The sequence below is a fragment of the Phalacrocorax carbo genome, chromosome 1, assembly GCF_963921805.1.
Source record: "Phalacrocorax carbo chromosome 1, bPhaCar2.1, whole genome shotgun sequence".
Lineage (NCBI taxonomy): Eukaryota > Metazoa > Chordata > Aves > Suliformes > Phalacrocoracidae > Phalacrocorax > Phalacrocorax carbo.
The window spans coordinates 78538188-78563445 of NC_087513.1; the positions used below are offsets into that span (position 1 = coordinate 78538188).

Genomic DNA, 25258 nt, shown 5'->3' on the forward strand with positions numbered 1-25258 from the left:
CTACTGTGAGAAAGTCTGTTCCCCCAGAGCTTAGAATTGTTTATAAACAGACAAATTTCATTCCACGGAGTAAATTAACTCAACCAAAATTCTGGGTAAGGTTTTATTGTATGAACTGATCAGTGATGAATAACAGATTGAATAAAAAGCTGATGAGCAAACTCCCAATGCAAAAATCTGCAGAACATCCAATGTTTTTCAAAGTAACGTTATCGAACTTTGATCCCTTTGAAATAAAATTTCTGCTGATTTGAATTACATCAGATTTAGGCCAAAAAATGGCTTACCAGCAAGTATTAACAACCTTTTTCTGGTGGAAAAAAAAGAGTACAGACAGTAAATTATGCATGCCATTAATGTTATAAATTTCTTATCTGCATAAGTTAATAATGTCAATTATTGTTATGTTAATAGTAATGAAAATAGAAAATGAATAATCTTTATGTATGATTTTTAAATGCCAAGTAAAATGACAGTTGTGCAACATGCAGAACCCTGCTGAACCCAATTCAGTATTAACCCACTCTAAACTTAAAACAGGCTCCACAATCATTACTTAAGTCTCACAAAGCTTTAGGGTTAACCAGTTGCATCTACTGTTGCGTCAACTGCATAAATGGGAAACCTGAGGCATTCTATTGCTAGATAGTTTCTATATTTTAATAGTTTAAGGAGACTTCATCCCATTGCAAGGTGCCAAACATTAAATTTTAGCTGCTTTTATGTGGACAGGGTTACATTTGTGAATGAAGCCTCATCAGCCTTTGTCTGCTTTGTGTGAATCACAGTTTATTCACAAATATTTATTGTCTATTTTGAACTGAAAGGGAATATTAAAGTGAGCAGAAATCATATTTATGTGGATTTTAAAGCACAGTAATGCAAGGATATTGCAAGCCTTAATACGGATGAGAATCAAGGCCAATTAATTCACTTATGAAAGAAATTAACAATGTCTGTATTTGATCTAAAGTTAAAATTAAAATTGCACTTGGACATATAATTAAATCTTACTGACTTCAAAGCTGAGCCCATGTATAAGCGCACTGCTGAATCAATGCTGAACACTGCTGAACATGGTGCTTGAGGTGCTCTGTAATAATTTTGAATCATTTAGTTGTGAGAACTAAACTTGTAAAACATAATACACACACATACCCCCCCCCCCCCCATATATAACGTTAATAACAAAAGAGTAAAAAACCCTTAACTTATTCTACCTGTTTTTACTGAGATTCTGTTTGAGGTAGTAGGTCAGAATGATCGTGGTTCACTGCGCTGAGTTGCATGAAGATATGCTGCTGATTAATCTGTCTGACATTTTTGACTATGTCTTTTGTTTTAAATGTGAAGAAAAAGCTTCTGTCAAACTCCTGCTAACGATTTTTTTTTGTGATGTACCAGATATTGACGAATGTGAGACTGGTACTCATAACTGCCCCCCCGATTTTATCTGTCAGAATACTCCCGGATCTTTCCGTTGCCGACCCAAGCTACAGTGCATGAATGGGTTTATACAAGATGCGCTAGGCAACTGTATTGGTAAGGCATATTCTTATTTCAGTGAATACTTAAGTGTTGCCTGTGAGATAAGTTGTACTTTCACTGGGTGAGTTTTGAGCTTCTAAAGTCATTCTTCATGCACATATGCATTCCTTTGCTATGTATTTTTTCTGCTTCTTTAAAGGCAAGCTTGGTCCCACAGGTAAGATTTACAGACAAAAAACACATTTAAGTAAAAGACTTACCTACTAGATCTCTGGTTTTAATGAGAGTTGGTTACCTATGGCACTTAGCTGTGTTTGAACATTTTCATTAAGTCTTTGGGGATTTTATCGGAAAGAAAACTTGTAAAAAATTTGTTATATGTTTTATTTCTCTCTATCCAAAAGGTTTCAGCTAAAGCTTAGTGTAAAAAGCTGTCATTTATGACATCCTTTGTAAACCACTTTGTTGATATTAGTAGTGTGGTTCTACAGGTATGTAGGTATTTCCAGACCTGTCCCGTTTTAGTTATAGCTTATCAAGAATCTTACTATGTTTGAGAATGATGGGCCAGTTACAATACACTGCGGAGAGGAGTTTTATTTTGAAGGCTGATTACAATCTGTCGGGCTAATGCCTTGTTTCCAAGACTCCTACAAAACAGAATTATAACCTTTATATAAATACGTTAGAATTACTGTTTTCCAGCAGACTCTAAATGGAATTGTCTAATGTGACCTACAAATCTATCAGTTATTCCCTTGAGTAGTATTTTCAAGTCTCAACTTAAACTTTGAATTCCCCCAGCGGCGTAGCATGTCTTGGACTTGTGGAACTGGCTGAGCGGCAGCAGCTGCCAAGTCTAGCTCATTGTCAACCCCTCGTTCTTCTGACCATATCATACCCTGTAGTGCCGAAATCTGACACTGGAAACACGGAGGCTGAAAACCAAATTGCAGCCTTTAAAATGAAGGGGCCAGGGCTTGTGCACAGCAAACCCTTTGACGACGTGTATCAGCCATAGCTAGTGCCAGGTCCACAGTTGTTAGAAGTTAGCGTGTTTTCACTGACATTAGCAAAACCACATCAATTTGCTGGTGAATACCTGCAAGCAGTAGTTTATCTCTGTAAAAATGGAGTCTTGCCTTAAACGTCTTCAGACAGAGATAGTTACACTGATTTGTGCTCTTGTAGATATCAACGAATGCCTAAGCACCAACATGCCATGCCCAGCTGGGCAGATATGTATTAACACTGATGGCTCTTATACCTGCCAGCGAATCTCACCCAGCTGTGGCCGAGGTTATCATCTCAATGAAGACGGAACAAGATGCATAGGTAAGTAACAGTTTTGAAAACAAAACAGTTTGAGGAAAATAAATCACATCTTTTGATTTACATTTACCAGTTTCTTGCACTTTGCCCAAGTTTTTCTCATTCCCACAGTCAATTCTTGATCCTGTTCTTTCCCTCATGGCAGTCCCAACAAGTGAAAAATGATAAGGATCCACTCTCTGTTCTTCATATAACTCATGAAACCCTATATTCTGAGGAGAAATTATAATCATGCCCCAAAAATGGCATTGACTGTGACTATATTAGTGTATTGGAACAATGCCATGTGGTCTCAAATCGCCCCAATACAGAGGTATAACACAATGTCCCACATTAGCCATTCAAGTAATGTTGAAAGGCATATATGCCTTTGGCTGGCTTTTAACTAAGGTGGCTTTTGCAAAGAGAGGTGTTTTTGCATGTGTTTTCAATTTTTGTAAATGGCTTATCAAAGCACTACTGACTGTGGGTCTCTGGCATCTTGCACTAGCTGAAGATCTGGTCCATGAATATTGAGTGTGCATAATAAAACAAGTTTGCACCTGATTTCCTCCATATATTGTGTGATTTCCTGATTTATTTTCTGTCCCAAGTCCATCAATATTACCAGGACACCTGAGAGGTAATCTGTTTCAGAAAGAATAGTTTGGATTTGTGACTCCGATCTTCTTGTGGAAGCTGAAAGCTAGATCAAAATCTTGCTTTCTGTTTCAAAACACTTTATAACTACTAGGGGAATCAAATATGTTAAGATCTTGTTCTTCTCTCAACCTGCATGCTCAGAAGTGTACTTTCAATCCCTTCTCTCCTTTTTTTAGATGTGGATGAGTGCTCATCCTCTAATCAGCCTTGTGGAGAAGGACATGTTTGTATAAATGCCCCAGGCAATTACCGTTGTGAGTGCAAATCTGGCTATTCTTTTGATGTCATCAGTAGAACTTGTACTGGTAAGTTGCACCTATTCACTTGAATACAGGCAACCATAGCATTTTAAAAAATGATCCCATGTAAAGAATGTTATTGCTCTCTGTATAGCCTGTTTCATCCGAATGTAAAATTGACTACTATATTATTTGTATAACTCTAATACCATATTAAAGAGATGCTGATACTTCAAAGGAAGCTGTATTGGTATTGTCAACATGTTATCTGTTACCATGTTAAAAGGTAAGATTAAGAGAGTGTGTAATTGTTTTCTGTGATACTTTTATATGCACCTACAGCAAAACATTCCTTTGGAAGATCAAAGCAACTTTCTTCTTTATAGATCTGATTCAAATAGGCACTTGGGTGCTTCTAAATGAGCATTTGAGCAAGTTCTTCCCTCTCTAGTACAAAATTTAGATCTGGAAAATAAAACCCAAATTTTCATGACCACATTCTTGTCTAGACTACTACTGCGGTGAAGCCAGCCAATACATAGACGTCTGTGTGTATTTATCATTGCAGATATCAATGAATGCAGACGCTATCCAGGCCGCCTTTGTGCTCACAAGTGTGAGAATACTCCTGGTTCCTATTACTGCACTTGTACTATGGGATTCAAGCTTTCAACTGACGGCAGGTCATGTGAAGGTACGGCTGTCATATGCTTTGGCGTATAGTGTGTGATACAGCTCATTGCTGTTTAGCTATTTCCATTTTATTTTAGCTTGTCAGACTGCAGTGGAATAGCATGAGAAATCAATGTAGTTATGATTAATCAAGGCCACTGTAGCCCACAGCTCCAATATATTGCCTTTTGGCTGGATCATGCAGAGATGTACGAGTCTGCCTTTACTGTGTTTTGACGGGTGATTCAGCTAGATCGATTCAAGACCTTCACAACCAGCCTTGCTGATATCCAGATATAAAAATGCAGGTGTGGTCCTAAATACTCCCTCAAAGTCACACACCTTGAAGGACAGAGGGAAATAATAGCACAGTGCAGATTAATCTGTACTGCCAGACCCTGTTGAGACTAATACACCCCAAAAAAGCCCCCTATTTCCAGCTTACTCAGTGACATGCATATCATCCTTTTTTTAATTTAAAAAATTGTTTTCCAAAGCTTTGCCTTAGTCCTGTAATAGGAGTGATGAATATAGCAAGAAATTTGGGGTTCAGGTATATAATTTTGCATTTCAGATTTAAATGAGTGTGAGAGCAGCCCCTGTAGTCAAGAGTGTGCCAATGTGTATGGCTCCTATCAGTGTTACTGCCGCCGTGGCTTTCAACTTAGTGACATAGATGGGATTTCATGTGAAGGTAAGCATTATTGTTTTGCAGGTAGAGAAGGAGTAAGCATTTCTTATTTTCACTGTAACGTACACGAACAGTTCCATGTTCCTGTAATTGTTTCATTTTAACATTTGATTCTCTTTGGTATTTTCCTGTGAAACTATGAAACTGTATTTAATGAAGGTCTTCCACCCATGTCATAGACTCAAAATATCTCTGCCTGTGTGGTATCAGTTTTGCTGTTTGCACTGAATTGTAGCTTGGCATACTTTTGTAACTTACCAGAATTTCTTTTTTTCCTGAGGAACCAACAGAATTTCTAGTCTTCAGGAAGTGAAGATGCAAACACATTTATATGTTACATATGTAATACATGATATTGCTAGGTAGTATTTCATATATCCTCTTTTTGTGGGTGGTTCTGAACTAATGTAGAAGTAGGTTTTCCTCAAATACAAGGAGGATGTGAATTTCGACTTAGGTCTCCAGGACTTACTAGGCAGTAAGACCTGGGGCAGAACGCCTCACCTCAATTTTCTTTTTGTAAGAACAGAGAAAACTGTGCCTCTCCCTCCCTTTTGTAAAGTACTATGATACATGTCACTGTAAAGTGCTTGCTCTTCTCCATTTACTTTGTCTCATGGGGCCATATATGGATATTAATTTTCTTCACACCTCCATTTATTCCTGACAGCCTTTATTGACTACAGCCACCCCTATCTGATGATCTTTTTCCTTGCCAAGCAATTAGAATCATGAAATTGTGTTTGAAGCTTGCAGCAGGAGCACTATACATGTGCACTTGTTTGAGTGTCATGAACACATAATAAGTTAGTGGTGTTTTCTTCTTGCAGATATTGATGAATGTGCTTTACCTACTGGAGGGCATATCTGTTCCTTTCGATGTATTAATATTCCTGGAAGCTTTCAATGTACCTGTCCCTCCACTGGTTATAGGTTGGCACCCAATGCACGCAGCTGCCAAGGTGAGTTCAGTAACAGGAGGGGTACCTAACTGGACTGTGGACTTCTGAAAAGTTCTAGCAAGTTTTTGTGTTTAAAGATATGCCTTTCCTACAATAATACAGGTGAAGCAGTAAACATGAGCTTGAACTGACTCTGAAGAAACCGGTATTTTACAATAAATATACAGGAATTTTCTCTTATAAACTCTAGAATGCAGTGGAGAATACTTTTTATAACATTATTAAAGAATTCTAACAAATTCTGAAGATGAAGATTCCCACTGTGAAATGGTATGAGTTAGTTTAGCCATTAAAAGGAAATATCATGCTATAAACTTTTCAGCAAATATTTTGGTCTTGTCCACTTAGTGGCACTGCTGCTCTTCCTTTTCCTGTTCTTGCCTGTGGTTTGCGTTAGTTTTCTTCTTCTTTTTTTTTTTTTTGTTCTCCTGCCCTCCCCTTCCAATCCTGTAATAACATTTAATTGCATCCCATGTTCTGTAGTATCTGGTACTTTCATCATCTGGCACCTGCAAGTAGAGGAAAGGCATGTGTTTAATCCACTCACGTTTTTCCATTTGGCAGATATTGATGAGTGTGTTGCAGAAAGCCACAACTGCTCTTTCAATGAGACCTGCTTTAACATCCAGGGGGGCTTTCGCTGCCTGTCTTTGGAATGTCCAGAAAATTACCGCAAGTCAGGAGATACGTAAGTACTTCCTTTTTCAAGGTTGAACAGCCTTTTGGTGACATGATCTCCTTTATGTCATGCCACTGCTGTCCGAATACATAACAGATTCTGGCAAATATGTATTTTGTTGGTAGGCCTACCCTGTGTTTTGCACACACAGGTTTGGTCCCTTTCTCATGCTCCTATTTCAGTTTAAGAAAAAGGTATTCCCTTAAAAAAATGCCATGTCTCAGTGGTTTGCATCATAACGATCTCTAGAGCCATAAACTGATGTTCTCTCTGGCTACCTTGCAGGCAAACTGTTAGGAAGGTTACATTCAGCTTCAGAATTCTGACTTGAATTTCCTTTCACACATAGACTTTCCTTACTATTACACTCCAGTAAAAGAGTTCTTTTTAGCTCCCTCTCTTGAGTTCTTAACAGTCCGTTGCAAAGCATTGCAAGAATGTCTTATTTTTAGTACCATTTCACCTCTGTTAAAAAAGCTGGGAATCCTAGCAAGGGTGGTATGTTAGCTGCTGCTCATATTTGTGTCTCTTAACCTAGCTCAGAGAAAGTCTGTGCGTTCTGGTGTTGAAAACATGAGACAGCTTTGGGAGGAGGGGCAGCTGGCAGCTCATTTATACCCATCAAATGGTGCTAGCACGGTGGAGAAGTTGTCGCAATATTTCAGTCACATAGCTAGTTTATGGCTGATGCTTTTCCTCACACCCTGTGGCTTCGTGGCCACCCTGTACTGCAGCGATTCTTCCAAAGGCTGCTCCACGGTCCCCCCCATGTGCCCCATACCCAGGTAAGTGTATGCTCAACCAGCTAGGTAGGAAAGCTGATAAATCACATTTGTCATCAGCCTGCTATTGCTTTTCCCAGTCAGTGTTCATATGCCCACCATCTTTTAGATAAAATTGATTACTCTGTGCCTCTTCTGTAGAATGAAGCTAATGCTGATCTTCAACAGAGGGACTTTGTGGGGATTACTTAGTTTCCATTTAAAACTTAATCTGTGAAGTGCCATAGTAGTGGCACAGCAGATGGATTTGATCAGAATGCTGTCGAGGGAGTTCATGGTTTAAAAACAGATATTTATAAAATATGTTTGTATTCTGAGAAGTGTCAATAGTAATTAAATTTTAAATTATATTTGTCACATCAATAAACAAGCAGTGCCTTGTGATGCAGGTGTTCTCTGTATTTGTAATATTGTGGGTTCATTTGTATCCTAAATAAAAAAGAAGTCATTTGCAATGGGCCACTCAGCAGAATTAGCAGATTACTGCTCTTATGGACATCCCTGAGCTGCAAAGTTCAGTTTATAAAATGTGCATCATACACACACATTCCATTTCATCTTCTTTCTTATCTATATTTTTATGAATGCGTTGAAATTGATGGCTGTTAGAGATGTAAGGAATCTTTCGGGGAAGTAGTAGAATGTCTGAATTGTTTTGCTGTGCCTGGTTTGCTGGGGCCCTGTAATGGCTTACTCTGCCTAACTTGAACAGACTCATAGGGAGAGATTCTTCTGATGTGCTAGGGCTATAATTAGGCTATGAGTCAGACACAAATCCTGTAGCTGCTCAGTGAAGTTCTAATTATTTTAATTCCTTGAGTTGTTATCTTGTTGGATTTATTAGGTTTTTCCCTCTCAACAGCTACAGACACAGTTACTAAATTTATTGTCGAAAATGTGTTTGCATAAACCAAAGAGAATATGAGTTTGTTATCTCTATTGCAAAAAGTCCAAGTTAGTTCAATGGGGAGATAGGTACTCTCATACTTAGCCGGTATAGGAGTATTATACCAACATGCCAGAATCAGGGTTTTTGTATTGGGTTACCTTGTGCCCACTGGGGAGCAGTTTCATAAGACAGCTCTTTAGCACCCTTTTTGCATCCAAACTAATTTACATATTCTTGAATAATTTAATTTTGGCAAATATAACCCAACATAGCTGATAGCTAGCATATCTTCATTAGCTTTTGCATGATAATGACATTAAATCACTTTTCCACCCAACCCTGTGCCAGGACTCTAAAATAAAAATATTTGGCTTCTCATAACATTGTATCTGTTACAGATACCACTTTCCTCTCCTTTTTATTCAAAACACATTCCAGTTTCACCAACTTGGCATATCATAAGAAAGACAACACATTTTCCATTCCCATCAAGTTGGCACCCCATGGGATATTTTTACCCTATTCTCCAATATTTTCTTTGGAACAGTTATAATTTAATAGGCCTCAGCCCTGCAAATCCAAGTTGTTCTTTCATGTTTTTCCTTAAAATCCTTATGTACAGGCAACAGTCCTCAGTGATCGAGAAGCTTCCTTACCCAATACCTCTAAAGCAGGGATTTTTGCATGGTGGCTGTTGCAGTGGTGATAGTCACCAGGTGAAGTTAGTTGCAGGATCATCCCATGCTACAGGCTGAAAGCTCAGGATTCTGTATAGATACTCTGAATTTCAGGAGGAAACAGCCTGTGCAACCGTCCCCAAGACCAGCAAAGTGCCTGGCATGGTCTGATCCTTAATGGTAACAATTTTATTGAAGGCCTCATCTCTTTTGCTTAAATTCTGCCTTTTTTTTTTCTTCTTGATCAGCCTATAGGCTTGGTATTTTTCCAAGGTTAATTAAGATCTACTGCTACTGACAATAGGACTTAACTTGCTGCACTGCCTTGCCAAACACTTTTTGTTTTCAAATTGCATAACAATTAAGTTCTCTTTATGCGACACTGAAGCCTAACATTTGTAACATTTAAGCCAAGAAAAATAGTAGAAAAGATAAAGAAGCAGTTATGGCGACGTGTCAGAAATGTTTGCTGCATTGAGCCAGATTGGGAAATATTTTTATATTCTAGACATGTCTGCATATTATTAAGGTTGCCTTCACTTCTCATTATTAGGACCTGTTTTTAACTGCTTAGAATTTTGCCAAAATGTAACCAACGGCTGAAATTTTACATGCCAGGTGTCTGACTCAGGCTCAAGTTTTGGCAAATTTCAGCCAAAGCAGTTCACTCATTTCCAAGAATACGGGTAGGGAGGAACACATTGTTTTGTGCATTTAAGAGGTTTTAGTGATTTTTATTTTTTTCTTTTAACAGTTTGCTGTCATGTTTTGGAGCAGAAATCTGAAATTTGTTCAGAGATTACTTTTGTACTTTCTGTCATACTTACCAAAAACCACTGAAACTTCTGAAATTACAAACTTTGTGAAATTGCATTTAACCTTTTTTCATAAGCCTTAGGAAATTAGGACCTTGATGGATAATCTTAATCCACCCCTGTATGCCAAAACAGAGTCAGGTCTACCTGGAGTATTTCTGAGAGTTGTTTGTTTAACTTTTGCTTCAAGTCCTTGAACGATAAGGATTTCATAGCCTCAGTGGCAATCTGTCTTTGTGTTTGACTATCTTCCTAGTGCAATTTAATCCTTCCTATCAGTAGAGAGGTCTTTCTTTTTTAGCAACAATTCTCTTCTGATTTAGCAGACCTGAGCTTCTTCCAGCTCTTTAAAGCAGTCTAAAATGTGCAGGAACCAACTCCACAGACTGTCTGAGCCTGCTCCCACACATAGCCACAGGAAAGAAGCCCGATTTTCCCCATAATGTCAGTTCCTATCTGTCCTGGGTGAGGTGCTTCTGGCGCTGACATCCCCAGAGCCTGTTTCTTCTGCTCTTTCAAAGACCACCCAGACTCCATGGATGAGAAAGCTGTTTCTAGCACGGGTGAGAGAAGAGCTGACTTGGTAAGAAGATAAGGCATACTTAGGGATAAGGAGGCTGAATGTAGGGAGGGAAGAGTCTGAAGGTATGGCAAGGTAAGGACAATGAAACCGGGAGATGCTTGAGGGGTAGAAGGTAAAATTGGGTAAAACAGTTTAGAGACAAGGGGGAAACCAACTGTAGGACTCAGGAGCTTATGGTTAAGGGTGATTGCTACTAGACTTGGATGAAGACCATCAGAGCAAGGAATAATTTGGGATGGCTGCACAAAGATACTGAGGGAAGGGGTGTATGCTTTGGGACTAGGGCTGTGAGGTAGAAACTGAGAACCAAATGTCAGCCAGGGGAGGATAGAGGAAGAAGAGGAGGATTGGCACTGTCTGAGTAGACAGTCCTGATGCCAAATGTTTGAGTGAGCAGGAAGGGCAGTAGGCAAGGAGAGGGGATAGGAAGAAGGAGCCAGGTTGGGAAATATAGGTGGAGACAAGGATAGGACATCAAGGCTCAGTGTTGAGGGAAAACAAAGATGGGTCTGTCACTTCTATAGCTTGAAAACTCCTTGACACTTTCCAGCTCCAGACAGGAGGAACATGCAGAGTACTACGGTACTGCTGTATACTGTATTCCTGCCTGAGCCTGAAGTGGGACTTCAGGTTCTCCTCTGGTTAAGAAATATCTGTGAAAACCAACCATCAGTTGGTTTCATTCCAAGTTTTGGTCTGTTTAAGACAAAAACCACTGTCCCTACACAGCTGCTCTATTAACATAAATATAGAGATCCATGATGTGGTGATACAGCCTGGCCAATGGCTTATCTGGGCCTCAAAGTGTGGTGCAACCTGCTGAAAAGAAATCCACACCAATGAGAGCATAAATGAGTGCCTTTGTAGTGGAGCATATTCATCCTAAGAGGTCCAGAAGACTGCTACAGCTCTGGAAATCTACAGGGTTGAATTTCAGACATGTATAGTGTGTATAGTTTGATAATATTACTTGGCTAGTTGTTCAGCAGGTCAAGATGTTTTCCTCGTATGAAGTAAATTACAAAGCCACAAATCCTGCTAGCAAAAAGTTCTTTTCCCTTCAGCGCATGAGGGATTGTTGTATACCACTCAACTCCTTTGGGCACAATGGAGTAAAATCCAGGCTCAGAAACTAACAGGAGGGAAGGCAGAAAATACTTTCTTCTCATCTCTCCATTAGGAAATGTTGTATTCATTATCTGAAATGGAATCTCTCTAGTTTTGGTAGCTCTCCTTTATGAGTAACCGGTGTTTGGTACATGAAATTGAAACTATGAATAATTCTTTGAAACCAGTATTTCAGCCACATAAATAAACCTAAGAGAACAGAGTAGTAAATGAGCTAAAATAATCAGGAACAAATTCAGGAATAAGCGTTTAGCAGCAGTATATGCGTATTTTTCTAGCCCATGCACCTAATTGTAGAGGTTTGTGAAGGTGTATATAAAACTGTGTCACTGCAAAGCAGTGCATATTTTACTTGGGCTCTGGGCTGGGTTTCTCTGGTAGCATCTTGCTGCCTCCTCAGCACTCCCCTTTTCCCACCAGGTCCCCCATGCTCTCTCCCACAGCGACACGGCGTGGTGGCAGGGCGCGGTAGCTGTAGGGCCAGCTCATCCGTCCTGAGATGCCACAGAGCTGGAACAGCACTGGGGGTCTTGGGCTGCTCACTCACTAGCAATAGATTGTTGGATTCCCCCACTGTATGATTTTCTTCTGCCCAGTGAAGGGCAGCGTTTCAATAAGGTCTAAAGAGTACACTGGGATTTAAATGCTCATTGCTTATTGCCTTTGTGGTGCACGACCCCAGAATGAACTCTGGTTCTTGAAAGCAATAATACTTGCTATCTCTCCTTTGTGGTTATTTGATGGAACAATTAGTGCACGTTAACTAAACATATAGTGAAGTGTGCAGTATATAGTGTGCACCACCAAAGAATAAGATAAAAGATGATGAATTTTGAATAATTCTAACTCCTAGCTGCGGGCACATCTGTCTCCACAAATAAATTTCTGAATCAGCAGAATGTCCTTTTTCAAATCTTAGCAAGCTGGGAACTTCGCTTTTATTTTCTCTTACGATTCTGGCTATTATTTTAAAGTGCATTTTATTCTTTTAAAAGAATAAATCATGTCATCTTTATAAGCATGGAAGTGCCCATGAGCATGGAAGCGCTTCCAAAAAGATTTACATGAAGAAAACATTTCCTACTAAGAAATTAACTGCCTTGACTTGCTTCATGATTTCAGCAAAACCAAGTAGCCTTATGATTTCAACAAATCCAAGTCATTCTTTTTAGTGGAGTTATTGATGACATTTCAGAAAAGAATGCAGAACTCACTGTACCTGAAAATATTCCAAGAGTATCCACACCTAATTAGCCGGCCATCCTGTGAAGACTTGTGTGTGCTCTTTACACACATGAATAAAATTAAGAATGCATTTAAGTCTTCAAAGAATTGCTTTGTACTTTGGTTTGCAAGCAGTATTAAAAGAAAACAGAACACATTAACTGAAGAACTGAGGGTGCTTTTAACTACTCTTTTTGAAAATCTTTATTTTGCATATAATGAGAAGTTCCTGGAATTCAGGTCACCATGCCCTGGCAACAAAGCAGTGCTTGCTTATGAGCCACAGTTCTATTGATACCAGATACTCTTGATAGAAGCTCAATTTTATCTGTCAAAATAAAATAAATGAAATAGGCACTCAAATTTCCTTGTGTTATTTAGAAGCAAACCATGCTTTCATGCTGGAGCATTTCTTAGTAAAGAAATGAATTAATAGTTTAGGTTCCAAAACCTCAGCTTGTGGACTGAATATTGCTTTTGAGTGGAGAGACTCTTATACATGATTTAATTGATTTATAGTTGTGTATGAAGCAGGTTTGGAGCTAAATGCACAACCCGATCATCCCCAAATTTTGCAAAATCAACATCCAGCTGAGATCATCATGTCTTATCTCTACTTCCATGTACCTGTCTGAGAGGATGTTCGGATACCAACTTGAATGTGGTGATTTGGACATATCTTTAATCTGAAATTCATATAATCTTTCCTTGTATGCAATTCTCTGAAGACTTCTCAAATCTACCAGGTAGCAAGACATGTCAGATCTTCAATAATATGCTGGTGAACTCCAACATTCTTCAATAGCAGTTACTTTAATGCCCATACCTGTCTGTGCTGTATTTTACAGGACAAAGTTCACTTCTCTTAGTTACAGAAAGGGAGAAGATTCCTCCCTCCATGCAGATCCTGATTTCTAGTGCTAACATTCATTGTTCACTTTCAGCCTGTACGGGTGATCTCTTCCTAGTTCTCTGGTTTTGAAGCTGTAAAACAGTGCCTAGTGATAAGGGAAGGAAATGGCAGAGGGCAACTTGCTCACTCATTCCTGTGACTCAAGGCTGCATAAGAGTGGACTGAACGTGTAGGGCACATGCTGGAGACGTCAGGCTGTTGGATCTTGTTTTCAGTGCTTGCCTAGGTGTGTGTTGGACTGACTCAGGTTTGTTCTCCTGGTACCACAGCAAAATACTGTGCCACATCAGGAGGAGGGTTTGCCGTCGAAGCAAATAAACCTTAATATACAGGTAGTGTTGGAAATAAGTTTTACATTTCTTTGTATGCTGTCAGATGATGAACATAAATAGTGCAGCATCTAGAGTGCCTCTTCTCTCTCAGAAAGACCAACTCCTTGTACATTTGTGGTTTTCAGACTACTTTGCTTGGTCTTAAAATCCATCCAGACATCCCTTGTAGGACACAGTTAACTCACTAACCACTTAGCATCTCTTCCTTTATTTAACATATGCCCAGTCCACGAAAGCATAAAACTGGGGGGGGGGGGGGGGGGGGGAGGGAGGGAGCCAGTGTTCTCCATAGGAGAAAAGCTTAGCTGATCTAGATGCAAATAAACTCTTACCCACGATGAGGTGCCAGACTCAATCCATCTGTGCGTGCAAAGAAAGGGCAACACTTCTGAAAATGGCAACATTCTCCAAAAGCACCAACTAAAGACCAGTTCATCCTTATTTAATAAATGTCCATTTGCAATATGACTGGGGTGCCAGGCTGAAGAATGGATACAGTATGCAAGTCAGCATACCTTTTCCCACCCCCACTGCCCTTGCTCTCCTATCACGCTTGCTAAATGTACGCTAATCTTCCTCTTGTCTTGTGTTCTCACTTTTCTTGCAGTCGCTGTGAGCGCTTGCCTTGTAATGAAAATAAGGAGTGCCAGAGCCTGCCTCTGAGAATAACCTACTATCACCTCTCTTTTCCTACCAACATTCAAGTACCCACCGACATTTTCCGCATGGGCCCTTCCAATGCTGTCCCAGGGGATAAAATTCTGCTGTCCATCATCAGCGGGAACCAGGAGGGTTTTTTCACCATAAAAAAAGTGAACAACCACAGTGGCATTGTGGTCATGCAGCGGCAAATCACAGAGCCCAGAGATCTTCTTCTGACAATTCAAATGCAACTTTCCCGCCATGGAACTGTCAACACATTTATTGCCAAACTTTTTATCTTTGTCTCTGCACAGCTTTGATCCCTAACTTAGAGGCATCAGTGGCTACTTTTTCTCTTCTAAGAGTAGCTTTTTTTTCCCCAATTTTAATAAAGTTTTAGTTCATCTGTTGCATGCTGCCCTTGCATTTTATTTACCATCATCATTACAGTTCTCCACTTTCATCTGTCACTGAATGTCTCAATTTGGGGAGATTCTTATGTGTACTCTGCTTCATCATAAAGCAGAAATTGGTGTCCAAGAGCTTATTATCTGAATATACTGAGGACTGAAAACTATTAATTTACTTCACACAGTAGTGGAGTTGGTCTCATTTGATGATACACAGCTGCATGTGTTTAGGTCTAAAATTTCAAAACAATATAGGTATGTAATTGGAGCTGTCTTAACTGAGACATCTTTAGAGAGTTTCGTCACTTACAGGTCAAATACTGTGCATTTTCTGAAAGTCTATTAAAAGGGCATAACTTAGGACCTTAGAGGTGCCCCAGCACACAAGTCACTTTGGAAGTGTGGAGGCAGATTCTCAAGCTGCACTATTTATCATTGCTCTGTTGTAGCCAGTGGGCTTGTGCTGATATCCACAAGGTACAGATCCCAGTTCTAATTTTTAAGGATGGTACAAAAGAGAATCTCCTCTAAAGAACATTTATTTTAGAGTTTTTTCATCTTCCTTTCTGTGGAATTTCCACTGAATTGAAAACCTAATGATGGGAAAACAGCAATAAACTTCTTAACAGCACTCAGCTAGTAGCAGAGCTCCTTTCTGTTCCACAGGCTATATCCTGAGATGTGTCTACAGGAACATTTGAAAAAGATACCTAATTGGTCTCATAACATTTTTGTCTCTCCAACTTCCGTATCAAAGCTGATTAATTTTTAACTGTAAAGACTCTACCCACCCCTGCCACCAAAAAACCCCCAACCAAACCCTAGCAGCCCTGAAAGGTCAGCCAGAATTCCAATATCCAAATCTTTCTTCCTTTACTTCTACAACTTCCTTCCTTTACTTCTATGCAATCAAGAACAATGTAGACTATACAACTGGAATTTCTTTGGAATTCTTTTGTTTCGTGGGCTGGAAAAGGATTTGTTTTACTCTTCAGTCCTTGTATTGCTAAATATTAAAAACTCAGTCCCAGAGGTATGGTCTAAAAATTAATGTTCTTTTACACCATCCCGGGCTCAGATATCTCTTCTGCACAGTACATAGACAGAATAATCAGTCCATAGAGAAAGGAGGGATAATCCGTGTGAATGCACATATTAAAAATATGCCTCACTATGTAAATACAGACAGCACAGGCAAGGTACATGGTTAGAAACTGGGAACGTTCTAAACCCAGATCACAAGCCTTAATCACCTGAGCCCAAAGAATTACTCTATTAGCTGTAAGCTGCAGGCTCTCAGGCTCATCATCAGCCAAGGACTAGATTGGGGCATGATCGCAGCACTCTGCCAGAGTATTACATATTCCCTAAGGCAAAGTTTATCCCAGCTGGCTGACAGGAGTTCAAGTCTCATGCGGAATGCCAGTGTTTAATAAGTCTGTTGACACATACTTATAAAGCTGCCAGAAGTTGCCAGTGGGGATAGAGTCCCAGCTTTAAATATTGAAAGCGCAAGCCTGTGCTATTTGAGTTAATGGGGTTTCTTACCACCACAGAAGATGCTTGTATATAAATGCCCTCTGGCTACCAGTTCATTATGAGGCCATAATTAAGTAGGATAAAGATTCAAAAATAAACTTCATTTTTGCAAGCATTTATATATTTGTTTGGCAGGAAAAGAAGGGAGTGTGAGAATTTGGCCCTCAGTATTGTAAAATGCTACCATATTAATTGCATTCAGCAAGTAATTCAAGAACACGAAGCTCAGGTTCTCCTGTATTAGATGCTTCAATGCTGCAGTGTAGCTGGAACTTTCAAGAACATGAATGTAATTATGTAGCGCCATTTATGTGTGTGATTCTTTCCAATGAAAATGAAATCATGGCTCCTGGTCCAAAGAACTTACTGATTGAATCCAATGGAGAATACGAAAAGAAATTACACCAGGACCCAAGAAGAAAAGAAAATTATATTCAGGAAAGGATTATTTGCAAAATAATCAGAGCAACTAAGCTGTTTCTTAGCTTTTTTTCTCTTTTAAATGAAAAAGGCTGGGAGGAGGTACCAGGACCAAAGCTGTAATTTTTGTTAGAGGGAGAAAACTTGAAGGAAAGATTTGAATAAGGAAAGTTCTCAGCACTTAAGAAGAAACTTTTGTCAGTGACAGTCTCTACTATAGGAGGAAATGAGCAAAAAGGAAAACGTCAACTAATCAGAAGATCAAATGCAAAGATTATGTGTAAGGATTAAAAAAAAGTATTTTGAGATCAGAGCACATCATTAGTAGCAAATATCAGGATTTTAAATAGATGCTGGTTGTCAAAGAAGTTGGTCCAGAAGATGTCTAAAGATGTGCTGTTGAAGCAACGAGAGAACAGCGTTACTGACTGCACTTTGGATATGCTGAAGCAATTAGCAGGGATATCAAAAGAAAGGAGATGAGAGAATGAGTATTTAGGCAGGGGAAAATGAAAGCACAAACTCAAGTTTAGTAGTGTGGACAAGAGCATGCAAAAATAAAAGGTTCTAAGATTTGTAAGAGGAGAGTGAAATGGTGCAGAGGAATAGAGCTGACACAAATACTTATCTGTCACACGTATGGTTACAAGCTGGATGGATCTAGAAACTAGTCTTAGTTAGGAACTAACACAGATCACTTGTGATCATGGTGATCCTCCATTTCTGTATTTGGGGTACCTAATTCATGTCAGAATGCTTTACTCCAGTGAATCAGAAGTGAGAAATATGAACATAAGTCTTACTTACTACTTCATCTTCAATGAATTAATGGCTTTATTGGATAACAGTTTCAGAAATGTTTGTATTTGCCAAATTCTGCTCCAGCCAAGGTCAAGAGTAAAGATCCGTTTCCTTCCCAGGAAGGAGCAAAGGCAGACCAATACTGAATGCTTCAGACACTCCCACCACAATGCTTTTGCATACAAATTCTGTTATCCAAATACAGCTATGAAAATTTAGGATGCTGTATGTATTGTATCAGTACTCCATTAGTAATAATGTCACAAAGTGAGTTATGCAAGCTATTGTTTATTGGTATCCCTACAATCTTCAGGTGATGTTTAGGTATAGTTATTATTTATGTGTTATATAATGCAAAGAGAAAAACTTCTAAAGGAGCTTTTCATAATTTGTAAACATGTTATTGGAAGTAAAACCAGCCTGACTTGGCTGTTGTGACCCCAGCTCACCAGGGTACTGAATAAAGATGCAGTGTTTGTATGGCTGTATAGATGTAAATGCCTACTAAACTCCTCTATACACAGGACAAATAAAAGGGAGAGAGGGAAACAACCATGAATTTTGTACATTTTGCCTCAATTCTATTTGTTACAGATTTTGAAATAGACTGTTTTACGCTGGAACTAGACTATGTAATTTAGCTGATCCTTATTTCACAGACATGAGAGTCAGCTAGGTGGAAGTCCCTTTTTAACTTGTCAGCTGAGGTTTAAAATAAGGGAATGGAATCTTTTATGGTAGGACAAACTATTATGTCCATATATCCAGATTTAATTTGTTCTAAAATGACCAGCATGAGGCATTTCAGCAGAAAGCCCTATTCTGTTCCCTGTGAGATGTCTAAGAAATGATGAAATTGTGTACCCAGGTAAAGGTGGGAAGTAAAAGGTCTCTCCTGGCGAATCTCAAAACATCAACTCTAGAATGAGAATAACAAGTCAGACTCAGCTGGTGGAAATTAACCCAGCTTCATTGCCTTCCCCTGGACTGTGCCAGTTCACATCTGTTGAAGCATGATTTCCTTAATGTTGATTCATGTTTTCTCTTTTATCTTCATTATAGCTTCATACAATATCAGCGTGTTTGGCTTTGTTTTCTTTGATGAGCAAATGTGGGTAGCATATAATAAGAAGTTACTGATGTATTTACTATTAATAGAGCCATAAAGTCCCTTTGAACATCTGAAAAAAGATGGCTTGTAGGTGTGGACTTGGGTAACACGTTTTGAAAAGAGCAAGAACCATTTGTTTCTAGAGGTATCTGACAAACTGAAGCTTCCATTTTTGTTTCCCTTTTTCTCAGTGAATTTTTCTTCCTTTTAATCTTTTAATTCCCCCCCTCTGACACTGCAGTCTTTTCTTTTTTCCACTTAGAAATATGAAGAAATGGGCAGGTCAAAGTTGAGATCATTTGTGGGGCTTAGTCACATTGTAAGTCCCAGCATAGCCCTTTCATCTCTCATGAACACAGACCGGGTATTGTGTGAAGTTCTTGAACTGTAAGTGACTTTAAATTCACTCTAGTGGACAAGGGTGAGAATAAGTCATTTAACTTTTAATAGACTTTCAAGGACGAATGAGCAGCTGGTTGAGATGGAATATGAAATGACCCCTACCATTTCCCCTTCCCCAAACTCAGAATTCAATCTTTGAGGTTTCAAATAATGTGGTTAACTTTTTTCCTCCCCCAGCTTCCACTCCTTTCCATTTTTTTCAGTTTAGATGGAAAAGGGTGTGTGTGAAAAAAAGACTTAAGAAAGGCCTTCCTGCCTCTTGGTGCCCTGAAAATTGTGAAAGTTGGCCCTTAAGATATTTCTTGCCAGATTTCCAGAATGGAAACAATTGTTTCTGCTTTATATGACCGATATCACATGGAGTACAAAAAGGCTTGTGCAAATAAGTGTAGCTCCACTGAAAGTGGTGAAACCACACCAGTGCACTGCAGCTCTGGCCCTACTTGTTTGGTCCTGTTTGTACTTGGAAAGAGACTTTACATGGCATTTTATGCAGTCCAATTCTCCCTATTTTTACATGCCTGACTTGAAGAACTGGGTTTGACGGGGTTTTGACTGCAACTCTTCACCAAGCCAAATTTTTCAGTGGTCCAGCAGTTCTGATGATCTGCATTTGTCAGTTTTTGATCTGCAGTTTTTGAGGTGAACACATCAATTTAAGTTTCTAGCTCCTCAGATTGCAAAGCACAAAGTAATTCATTTTCAGGATATATATGCACCTCTCTCTCATTTCTCTTAGTGTCAGACTTGAAAAGACAGATACTATCCGTTGCATTAAGTCTTGTCGACCAAATGATGTCAACTGTGTGTTGGATCCAGTCCACACAATTTCCCACACTGTCATTTCACTGCCCACGTTCAAAGAATTTACAAGACCTGAAGGTAAGTGGTTTGTTCGTTGTTCCATTTAATAGACTACAACATATAAAACCTCCACCGGAAATCCTTGCCTAAAGCCAGACTAGCTACCGGTGCAGTAAAATGTTTGCACAGTTCCAAATTATAGTGTACTATTCATTTAATTAAAACCTTCGATATCCAGGACTTTTAATTTTATGGGGCGAAGAAAGTCATTCTGAGCTCTAACTCATGCAGCTTCCCAGTCTAAGGAAATACTGAGTCTGAATTCCCATTTACCACATAATTCACATTTATTCACATAATAGCCATGTGCCCCATGACTTGTTTCTTTCTTTTTTTGCAGATTTTGCCATAGGAAGTAGGTGCTCGTTATATTTCTCTCATCTGTTTATGGTCTGTTGTTTGCTATTGACAGGTGGCTTGTTCCAAGAATATAGCCTTTATCTACATGCAAACATTAATCACAAAATACATTATATTGAATATACTATCTAGTACTGCGATTTGCTGATTTTTGACCTATGAAAAAAAAAAAGTGTTGTTTTTTAAAAATATAGAATAAAGGAAGGGAAATTCCAAGGACTGGACAGAAAGATTTAAGCGAAGATTTTCAAACAGCATCCAAGTGAGTGGCTGTCCAGTCATCCAAAGTGAGATTTCCAGCCCCAGATGCTGCACTCTCATGGGCGTTCATGTATTTCTTTAGTCCCTTCAGCCTCTGCAGTACGTGTGAGATTTTCAGTCCTGTAGTTTCATACAGATCACACTCACTTTGCTTATATGTATTTAAAAATCAAGAGCCAATTTTTGCTCCTTGGCACTTGTATTTCTTTTCTGGCAGCTTCACTGTGGACTGCGTACACGTCCATAGGCGGGCTGACTGCCTTCAGCCCTTCTTCTCTGAGGATGAGCCCCCTCAGCAACTTACTGTGTGGCACAGACACAGGGAGAGAAGAAGGCAATGGAGGAAAGGAAGATTATTTTGGAGGGGTTTTTAAAGAACTTAAATCCTGAGTTCTGATGCACCGAGAGTCTCAGCCTTGCTATCCCAGAAGGTTGTCCTAAATGAAAGGCAAAGCTGATTCTTCACTTCTGTACCAGGCAGAAGGAGCAGGGCAAGAAATGTCCCATATATTGCTCATATAGGAACAATTTAACCACTAATAACTTAGCTGCGAAGAGCTGCTGTAGATTGTGTCAGGCCTGTTTCAGGCCTTGGCTGGCCCTACTTCACAGGGAATGGAGGAATGCCCCATAGTCACTTCTACTCCCATACACACCCCTTCAGCTTCACCAGGTGTACTGGCAGCAGAGCCAAGGATTTGGCCCAGGATGCTTCCCAAACTGTTCCCTCATTAGTCCATCCTCCTGATTTAGTAAAAAGAGATGAGACCTCGCAATCTGAGAGTACTACTGAAGCCCAGAAGATGTTCCTGAACTGTAATTCAGCACGTGGCCTTGGGTGAATTCTTACAGTCGCATGGTTTAGTTTCATCATCTGTAGAGTGAGGATAATAATGAGAATAATAATACTTACCTCCCTCACAAGAGGCTTGAAAAATAGTTTCACTTTTTTTTAAACCTAAACCTCTCCTCCAGTCCTCAAAACGACTCTGTAATTTGTAACAACAATACTTCGTGTAACTGCCTATGGGAATCGGAGTTCAGGGGTTTATCTCTTTGGTCCCCTTCCACTGCCCACCCTGTGGACCCTCAGTGTTGCCCTCTTTGGGTACATGCTGGAAGTCCAACTGGTTTCTAAGAGTGGTCTTTCTGGACTCTCAAAGTAAGAGTGTTTTGCCTTCAGGGCTTCTTGGATGGTGCAGGAGGAGAAAATAAATCTATCCAAATCCTCCCTTCCCCCAGATGTTCTTTTTTCCATATTAAAGGACAAACTGTTCACCAGCTTTGAGGACAAGTTGTTTGGGATCAAATTCTGTTGTGTTCTTCAGTGATGTTTTCAAATACTTCTCAGTACATTCTGTGATACTCTTTATTTGCAGAGATTATTTTTCTTCGTGCCATCACACCTACATATCCAGCCAACCAGGCAGATATCATATTTGACATAACAGAAGGAAATTTAAGAGATTCCTTTGATATCATCAAGCGTTACATGGATGGTATGACAGTGGGTGAGTAGAGTGTTTTCTGCTTACTTTCTTCCCTAAGTAATATTGTAGAACGAGGTCGAAGAAATTAACTCAAGTAATTAATTCCCACCTTGATTTTCCATCCTATATTGATTTAATATGCTCCAGTCCAGTAAGTTTAATTTGAACCAATATTACAGATTTTTTTTAATTCAAAATACCAGAGGGGTAAACTTTGAGAAATATTTTAACTTTTTTCAGTACTGGCTTTAATTACAAATGCAAATAGCTTAGCTTTAAAATTATGAGGTTTTCCCATTATAATCAAACCAAATATAAAATATGAAGTAAGTCTGCAAAGAGACTGTAAATTTAATTAACTGCTCTTTCTTGTTTAAACAGCATTGCACCAATTTTTGGATAATAATCAAATTTCTAAAGTAGGATTGAATGTACTGAAACTGTTAACTGTTTTATTTTTTAATGACAGGCTGTTTCAGTTTTAAATAAATACCTCTGCTGAGGGTAAAAGGGATCTGTCAAATGCTGTGGTTTAGGAAAAAACTTCAGAATGGAACATACACATTTGATTTACAGTCTCAGTTTGGCAGGGAGGAGACATGGCAGGAGGTATACCTGTATATATGGGTCATACGCTAGACCTGCATCTCATCATATAGCAGGGAGGGGCTGCAGCACAACCTGGGGTCGTGCTTTCTGGTAGGTTTCTTTCAGAGCAGGGCCCTTTTGGGGAGGGCATAAAATGCATACTATATCCAGTGTGTAATGTGTATAGTGTATCTAGGATTTATACATATATGCATACAGATATATGTTTACAGTGTATACTGTAGCTTGGCTCTCACTGTGGGACTCAACATGCCCAGGCATAGTTGTCAAATTACGTGAAAGTCGCAGAGCAGGAGCTGGTCCCAACTGATGTGCTGCTTTGCCCAAAGTGAGTTGGTCGTGCAGTGGCAGAGGAATATGCTGTGATCCTCATGCTTAGAGAATGAATATACCAGGTATTAAAAAGTAGTATTTGATGGCTCTTTGTTAATGTTTATTTATGAAGGTAAAGGGCCACTGTTCATAGTGAACATTGTGCTTCAGTATGTGAATGAGCACATTCTGCTCAGGTTTATGCATGTGCTTCAGGGCTTTCTAGCAGGACTGGTCTGGATGAAAAGAAGAATCACTGCTGTGCTTCTTTCATACTGATGGTTTGTGAAAAAGTCATATTTAGCATGATCTGAAGGTGGCACTGTTGCATTTCAGAAGCATGATAATACAGTGTCAGCTGTGCAAAGCTTTTATGAACTGTAGATAAAAATCATAAGTCATTAGGTTTGTATTTCTTTCTTTATCAAAAAGAAGTATACATGTGAATGCTGAGAAAGAGGGAGAGTGTATTAAAGCAGGATGATAAGATTACAGATTTCAGGTATTGGGTTGATTCTTTAGAAGAGTATAAATGTTATCAGATCCCACAGTAGTTACAGTAGTTTGCTTTTCATGCTGCGTTCTTCTTTCTGTCTGAAATAAGAAAAAAGGATGGGTTTAGAAATTAGACTGGCCAAGGTATTCGCCTGAGGCAAGCGTTTCTGTTTTGAATAATAGGACTATGTGTCAATGGTATTTTACTTGGTAAACTGGATATCTGCCTCACAACGTTAGCAGGGAAAGGATATTCTTATACACCAGGCTGAGAGGATATGATATATGCCTAAGTACATTCCCAGCTCTGCAAAAGAATTGGACAACTCTTTCTTCACCTCAGTTCCCCCATATGCAACATGGAGATGATAAAACATGCCTACTACTGTCTTAATTAATTCTTGTATGTAAGAGTCTTAATTAATTCCTCTATGTAAAAGTACTTTGAGATTAATGGATGGAGGCCACAAAGTAAACTGCCTGCAGCAGAATTGGAAAAGGAAAAACAAAACAAAACCCCAGCTGATATTACCTGGAGGGGCAGATGTTCAGGACAGCATGTTGTATGAAATTAGGATTGCAAATAATTCTGCCAGCAGTAGTTCTGCTGCTCTCATCATAATATAATTTTTCTTGTTATTAATAATCAGAATGTTAGATGTTCCCATAAAAGTGCTGGGAAGTTGTCGAGACAAATAAGATGGGATTCTAGTCCACAGGGGTTCATAAAGTGAGTCCCTCTTGTAAAGAAAGGGGAAGGTTTTGTATAAAGGTGGAAAAAGACAAAGGGCATAGACAATATCAGAAAGATTTATTGGTTATCAGAAATATTTATTGGCTATCCTATTAAGCATAGCAACGTAAGAACTGTGGGGATGTAACACAGGGACTCTAGCAGAGCAAATGCCCAACTAGCCCAGTAACATATGGGCCAGTAACAGACGCATATACAGGAATCTTTCTCCAAATATAATGTTCCAAGTTGCTGCTTCTGGAAAAGCATCCAGGACCATCATGTTTGATGACCACTGATAGGCGTATGCCTCTTGAATCTGTGTAGCCTATTTTTTTAACCTTTTTTTTTTGCTGCCTGTATTGTAGAGGAAAGAGTACATTTAGTCTGGTAATAAATTATAGATCCATGGGTAAAAGGAATAATAAGCATGTTTCATTCTGTTGTAATTTTGTAGGAGAAATGACCAGAGTATCAAAACTATTTTATCTGCTAATGGAAATTAGATCACCAAGTATCTTTTCTATACAAGACAAATTTTCTCTACAGGAGAAAAGATAGGAAACCTCTATGGGTGTTGTGTTTTGTTTTTTTTTAAAGAAAAGACATGCACTAGTTCAGAGAGGGATTAAATACATAAGAGCCTATAGAAAAGAACATGAAAACAGTGACTAGTGTTACGGAAAGAGCTGAGTGTAATAAACCTTGACTTGATGTCAGAGCAGAGGAAACCAATGAAGGGATTCAAAGAAATGAGGGAG

The 25258-nt window shown here is 39.1% G+C and overlaps 1 protein-coding gene across 5 annotated transcripts in view; it reads left to right on the forward strand.

Moving 5' to 3' along the window:
- The window catches only part of FBLN1 (fibulin 1), an 81472-nt gene that overhangs the window by 36956 nt on the left and 19258 nt on the right, over nt 1-25258 (forward strand). For 4 of the 5 annotated variants that reach the window (XM_064461275.1, XM_064461310.1, XM_064461291.1 and 1 more), the window contains exons 8-16: nt 1405-1542; nt 2680-2823; nt 3639-3767; nt 4270-4395; nt 4948-5067; nt 5895-6026; nt 6591-6714; nt 20113-20255; nt 22238-22369. In XM_064461275.1, coding sequence (XP_064317345.1) covers nt 1405-1542; nt 2680-2823; nt 3639-3767; nt 4270-4395; nt 4948-5067; nt 5895-6026; nt 6591-6714; nt 20113-20255; nt 22238-22369 — 1188 coding nt within the window. Of the gene's footprint in view, nt 1-1404; nt 1543-2679; nt 2824-3638; nt 3768-4269; nt 4396-4947; nt 5068-5894; nt 6027-6590; nt 6715-14655; nt 15101-20112; nt 20256-22237; nt 22370-25258 lie in introns of those variants that run through there. The other variant, XM_064461282.1, reaches the window with a different exon arrangement.